The sequence below is a fragment of the Spea bombifrons genome, chromosome 2 (genome assembly GCF_027358695.1).
Source record: "Spea bombifrons isolate aSpeBom1 chromosome 2, aSpeBom1.2.pri, whole genome shotgun sequence".
NCBI classification, from domain to species: Eukaryota; Metazoa; Chordata; class Amphibia; order Anura; family Pelobatidae; genus Spea; species Spea bombifrons.
This window is the reverse complement of record NC_071088.1, coordinates 102,519,703-102,526,797: the sequence shown is the minus strand read 5'-3', so window position 1 is coordinate 102,526,797 and position 7,095 is coordinate 102,519,703. Positions and strand designations below refer to the sequence as shown.

The following is a 7,095-nucleotide window of genomic DNA, read 5'->3' as shown; positions in this document are numbered from 1 at the left end:
CAATAACTTAACTAACGAAGATCACATAATTAAATGAATATTCTTTCATTTGTTCTTGTTTTCTATTTTACGCCTCTGCAGAATCCCAAATTTGTTAATTTCAACAATGCACATGCATAGCAAGTAAAAGAATATAAAATCCAAAGAATAGAAAATACATTCCCATCAGACGTGGTAGAGGCTAATACACTGATGGAATTTAAACATGCATCGGATAGCTATAAAGCTATCCTGAATATATGCCAAGGCCAATGGCTAGAAAAAAAACAATGTATTTCAAAGAAGTTAGTAATACATCAAATGTTTGGAAAATGTTTAAAAGGAGCAGGGGGCAGCCTCTTTTGAACGATATACTTTTCTGCTTAAAAAGGGAAATAATCATTATTAACAAGTCATGATCATCAAATAGAAGAATACTGGGGTGGGACAATTTGATACAATATTTTTTTCTATCTTTCAAGTAACCAGTATTACTTATACTGCACTGAATCATATGTCTAGTACTTTTGCAACAAACCACTATATAAAATCATAAAGGTAATAAAAGGCTAAAAGACGAGTTCATAGGGAAACCTACAAATCTACTTGCAAAGCCATCAGCGTGGGGATGGGAATAATTTTTTACTCAATACAGCAAATTCATATTTTAAATTTATGTGTCTCCCATATAACGTATAACATGTTTTTCGATAATTAGTATGGTTCTTGTTAATGTGCCTTGGGAAGAAAAAAATATTTTAAAATAAATTATAGAATAATTCATTATTTTTAATTGTGATTTTAGATTTATATCCATAAACAGGGTTTTTACACTAACAAATAGAACTATAACTATGTCAACTATGTGATATATCGTCAGACTTTTGCTAGGCGTATTAAATATATATACTGGATTAAGTTATTTTAATTACAGTTAAAGTCTTCAAATGCCTACATATTTATCAGGTAGATTAATCCATGGGTATTTCATTTAATAAATTAAACATATGTCAATAAACATGTAAAATTATTTATATATTTTTTTTAATCAGCTCTTTACCAGCAAGCTAAGACCATAGAAACCAGACCCAGACATTGCATTTTGTGCCTTTTACTTACAATAGGAACATTTTGTGCCGATCAATTAGTGAGCGGCTGACGGCTGGATACATATTGCAATAGTCCAGCTAGTTGATGTAACACTGCAGTGTGTGGTCGCACTTGTGTTATTTATTGTCTGCTGGACTCAAAGTGCCTATTTTCATCTCATTCTGTTCCTGGTAGAAACATTATTATTCATTTCATATACATGTTATTATGGTTTATTTTTTATTTTTTTTCTGTTTTTACTTTTCTAAATTATATTTTTGTAAAGTTAATTTTCACATTTTACCTACAATACATTGTTTTGTTTTAAACTTTTTTGTCCCATATTATGCAGAGCACTTTACTATCTACTATTGGTGCCAACAATAAAGCATTGCAACAATACAGCTCAATAATGCAGAATAATACTATCGCATAAAAGAGAATGGCCACGCAAACTACAAATCGCCAACATTTAAAGTGGCAAACTGGAGAAGCGGATCCATAGCCCTGGCTCACTTTTCTCAACTCAACTGGGCCAGGCCTATGGATGACGCCAGAATAGGTCACAGTATTTATTACTTACATATGGAAAAAGTATGCCTGTGTATTACCTAGGTCACTATATTGCTTCAGAATATCTCAGAACTGTTTAAAGTCATATTGCATCTTGTGCTTTCTAAGGTGATGTTGGCCAAGGCATAGTAATAAAAATCATACAAATTGGTTCAGGATATTTGTAAATAATACTGGTGCTGTTTTTCATTTCTTAGACCCTGTATTGCTTTATTTCTTATAATCTAATGGAGAGAGCCAATTAAAAAAAGGGTCATCTATAATATAAAATTGATTGGTGTATTATTATTTGTAAGCTTCAGCTCATATTGTATAAACAATGGAGAATAAACCAACATAAGTTGCTTTGTGTTTAAAAGCTGGTGAAATTTCCCTTTGCCTTCAGCCAACACCATGTCCTAAGCAGAACATTCTCTACTGACCGGATTCCATAAGGAACCAAAGAGAAGGGGAATTTTTTTTGCGGCCATCCCCGTTTTATCCCCAAACCTTTTTTTATTTGTACCTTGCCTTTTTTTGACCTTTCAGTTTTTTAGGGAATGGTATTAGCAGGATTCTTTTTTTAAAGGCCTCCTGTGATATGGTACAAAATGCCATTTAAATACGTGTACTCTATACAGTAAGTCCTCATAAGACTTATAGGTAATTATTGCTTTTTTGCACAGTTTGTGCGCTATGATTGTTAGGCATTCACCAGCTAGGGATCTGCACTCTGTGTACTCTGTACACTGGTGGGGATTACATTTTGCTTCCATTTTTTTTTCTCTTTTGTTTAACTTACATTAAATTACTGAACTTGTATACAAACAGAACAAAATGATTTAAGCAAGGTTAATTCAACTCACAAACCACATACAGTACTTCACTTAAAATACCAGCCCATATACTTTCACGAACATCAATGTAAATTAGATACATCAGATAGTGAAAAATAGTAGTAAAGTATTTTCCCCCCGACTCTTATCCTGATGTGACTTAGGATGTGAGATCTAATTATCATCACAGTTATTGCAAAATCCCCAAATACTGCTCTTTTTTCGTTTAGTGGATGGACATTTGTCATCACTTCTTCAAATATTCCCTTGAAGTTGCTAAAGTATCCTTTTTTTCTTTTCTGCCTCTGTACAAAAATTTTTACCTATGAGAAAAAAAGGATATCAATTGGAATTTAGGAACTCGTCCAAACATTCTATATTTGAAAATTGAGGAAATCTTGAAAAAAAAAGCGCTGTCCAAGTGTCAAAGAAATGAATAGACTTTAAAACGATGCAGGTTAAGGCCTAGAAAATGTGCCTGGGCCTCAGGATGAAAGCCTCTGTCTGATGTTCTGAGGTACAGACATTTTCTGGAGTGTCCATGCTGGGAATGCTTTCTTGAAGCCTCTGAGAAACATGATATTGTCCTTGTCCTGGTTTATTCTTTCACTTTGGATATGACTGGCGCATTCTGTGTATCTTACACTCTAAACGAGATTCAGCCCTGCTGAATTTATCACGGAAAAGAGACCCAGCTCTTTTACAGACTGAAGACTCACACAAGCATGTGTCTTCGACGATGCAATGCCAGATGATCTGAACGGGAAAAGCTGCGATCACAGTCTGCACATTTAAATGGCTTTACTCCTGTGTGTTTGCGGTAATGCCGTGTCAGCTCATCTGATCGTGCAAACTTCCATGTACACCCTTCCCAGGTACACATGTATGGTTTTTCACCTTTTGAAAACAAAACAGAAAAATTGTAATGTATTACAAGTAAAACTGAAATAAAAATATAATGGTAATAGTAACTATAATTATTGGTCACACTGAATCAAAACTTGCACATAACAATAACAGATTAAAGAGAGCAAATGTTTGTGATGCTGAGGCAAGGCCACTACGGTTTCCGATAATTACATTTATATTTACATATATGACCAAACATGATAACCATAAACCCCTATTTTTCGTTAAGTAAACAGACAGATATTACGTCACTGGCCTAGACAAAGCGTACAAATAAATTGAAGAAGATGTGGGCACTATAGACATACCTGGGAATTCTCAGAGTTTGACACTCAGGGTTTTCACCCCTATTTCTGGTAAAGGGGCAAATTCTCAGGGTTACACAGACTGGAGCTGGCACTTTTGCTACCAGTATGTTACAGTTGCTATCCCTGCTTCAATGCAGTTTAAATGTGTCTCTAAAATAATGACCGATATTAGAGCCATTTGGGTAACACATTTGGCGAGTCACTACGTATAATCTTCATGTGAGCTACTAAAGGGTTAATATTTCAAGAGTTTCAGTTCTTTTAGAAAGTTCACAGGTATGGATATAGAGGGATGGTTTATGGCAATATAGATGATAACATGATTGTGAAATAGAGAGATGTGGAATTGAGGGATACAAAGAGCAAAGCCGGATGGCATGAGACAGAAAATAATGAAGGCAAAAGAGGAAAGAGGACCATTTTTAGACACAAATCAGCAATGTAGAGGCATTGCATGACTGTAAGCCAATATTTGACAGATATGCAAATATAAATTAGATGTAATTTTCCCAGTATTCAGCCAATAAAAGTATAAAAGTAACCTGCACACATACAGCAATGGTATTTACAGCAATCAATATTGTTACATTTATAATATGTTATGAGCATACAGCAGAAAATAGCCCGCTACCTGGGAACAGAAATTGAGGAAATATACAAAGGGTAATGTTCTATCTTCAGGCAGAACTATCTTCAGACAGAACTATAAAGCTAATATTGAATTTGTCTTATTTTGACCTCAGCTCCATGGCCCCTTCGCACTACTGGTTGTCACAGTGATTGGGTGGTTCAGCCGCCATCTTTTTTCTTGGATAGACTTATTCGTGAGGCTTCCGGGAAAGCCTTGTTGCCGCCAATTGCTGCATTTTCGGAGCAATTAACAAGACTGAAATGGACTCAGGGTTGCAGGGCAGAGGTTCCTATTGTTTAGATGGCAGTTTTACAGGGCAGTTGCTATGTCATCATAAAGTATGTATTCTGAGTTTTACCGTATTTGCTCGATTATAAGACGAGGTTTTTTTCAGAGCAAATGCTCTGAAAAATACCCCTCGTCTTATAATCGGGGTCGTCTTCTAATCAGACCTCAAATAGAGGTCTGATTAGGAGACTAAGATCCAGATCCCCCGCACCGCTGCAGGGGACCTGGATCCTCCTGTCGTCGCCCCCCCCCCCACACACACACTTACCGGTGCTTCCGGAGGTGAAGTTGGCAGCGGGGGTTTGTATGCGTCCGTCGCAAATACCTTCCCCGACTGTCAGAGATCAGAGTTCCAGAGTTCCTGATCGCTGACAGCCGGGGAAGGTATTTGCGACGGACGCATACAAACCCCCGCTGCCAACTCCACCTCCTCCCGGCTGCCGCGGAATGAGACGTCAACCCGCTGCCCCGGCAATACAGCAGGAAATTGGAAGCACCGGTAAGTAAGTAAGTGTGTGTGTGTGTGTGTGTGTGTGTGTGTGTGTGTGTGTGTGTGTGTGTGTGTGTGTGTGTGTATAGGGCATTTCTGGAATGCCTTACACCCCTATATGCCACTCTGGCACTTAGGGGGTTAAAAGGCATATTATGGGGCAGAGTGGCATATAGGGAGGTATAAGGCATTTCAGGAGGCAGAGTGGCGTTAAGGGGGCATTTAATAGAGCACTCTGCCTCCTGAAATGCCTTATACCTCCCTATATGCCACTCTGCCCCATAATATGCCTTTTAACCCCCTAAATGCCAGAGTGGCATATAGGGGTATAAGGCATTTCTGGAGGCAGAGTGCTCTATATAATGCCTTTTAACTCCCTTAATGCCACTCTGCCTCCTGGAATGCCTTATACCTCCCTATATGCCACTCTGCCCCATAATATGCATTTTAACCCCCTAAATGCCAGAATGGGATATAGGGGTATAAGGCATTTCTGGAGGCAGAGTGGCACATAGGGGGTCAAAAGGCATACCATGGGGCACAGTGGCATATAGAGGGTTAAAAGGCATATCATGGGCCACAGTGCCATATTGGTGTGGCAAGCCTGGGGGCAGATGTGCGTAACTGGGGGCAGGTTGGAAAATACAAGGAAATAAAAACAAAAAAAATATTTTTCTCAATCATAGCTTTTATTAAAAAAAATAGTTTACATGAATTAACATTTACTGGTAAAACTTTTTTCCTTTAGGGTCGTCTTATATTCAGGCTTTTTCTTTTTTTCCTAAGTTAATATTCAGATTTTGGGGGGTCGTCTTATAATCAGGGTCGTCTTATAATCGAGCAAATACGGTACTTTAACTACACACCAATCAGATATCTCTTTCCAGGGTGATTGCTCGGGGAGAGCGCAATTTGGTGGACAGATAGCAGGGGTTTCAAACTATCTGGGGATGACGTGTGTTTGATATTGAGCCCATTTTGCCCCGGTTTGGAGCGGTCACCACAGGAGACAAAGGGGACTTGTTTGAGTGACCAGTTTGCTTTGGATGGGGCTGAGGGCTGTGTCAGCAGGAAAGGTGTTATGGGAGGAGGAGGAAATGGTGCAGTACTGCATGTACTGCTCAATGTGCTATTGTATGTTAATGACCCATGGCCCGGATAAATAGTTCTGCCTGTCTGTAATAAAGGGTTCTTGCTTTTCTGGTTTGAAACAAGCCAGTGATGAACATGACAGGCCTGTCAATCACGCACCAAAACCCAGAATTCCCCCCCCCCAAAAAAAGGTGCTACAATTGCTGATTTAACAATCCGAATCCATCTAAAATCATGGGGGTGGATGGGATGGGTTGATCCTGGTTGCCGTAAGAGTTAAGCAAACCAGGATCAACCATTATTTTTTTGATTTAATCATGTGATCACTGTGGAAATCAATCCCAGTGATCACATGCAATAAATGATGATTCTCTCTCTTACTGACACACTTTGATCTTGTGTCAGACAGAGATACAGTGTCCCTGAAAATAAAGTAATAAAAACAATAAAACCAGTTTTTTCATTTTCACAACCATTATTGCATTTTACAGTAAACAAAATGTTAAGTATCTATAAAATGGTCTCAAAAGAAAGTCCTATCTGTCATTAAAAGATCCTGCACATGCTTTACTTACATAAATGTGCTTAAATAACACTTATGAGTGTAAGTGTACATACTGTATGAGTGATTGTCAGAGTGTAAGCGTGCATGAGTGATTGACAGAGCGTAATTGTGCATTTGCGTAAGCAGGAAAAACAATGGTTTTTATTTTTTCCCAAATAGTGTAGTCTTATATTTAGGTTTTTTCTTTTTATATTTTCATTAAGATCCAAAGTTTGGGGGGTCATCTTTTAATCAGGGTCCTCTTAAAATTAAGCAAATTGACGGGTAGCAATAAGTGCTTCTCTAAGATCCTTGCTGATGTCTTTCCTCCTTGGCACTCTGTTAACACACACCTGAATGATCCAGACCAGCAAACT

At 38.0% G+C, this 7,095-nt stretch overlaps 1 protein-coding gene across 1 annotated transcript in view; it reads right to left on the bottom strand.

The window, feature by feature from the left end:
• Nucleotides 1-3,066: 3,066 nt before the first annotated feature.
• KLF12 (KLF transcription factor 12) overlaps nt 3,067-7,095 on the bottom strand; it is a 91,640-nt gene continuing 87,611 nt past the window's right edge. Inside the window, exon 6 of the mRNA XM_053455408.1 lies at nt 3,067-3,353. Coding sequence (XP_053311383.1) covers nt 3,172-3,353 — 182 coding nt within the window. The 3' untranslated portion in view covers nt 3,067-3,171. The remainder of the gene's footprint in view (nt 3,354-7,095) is intronic.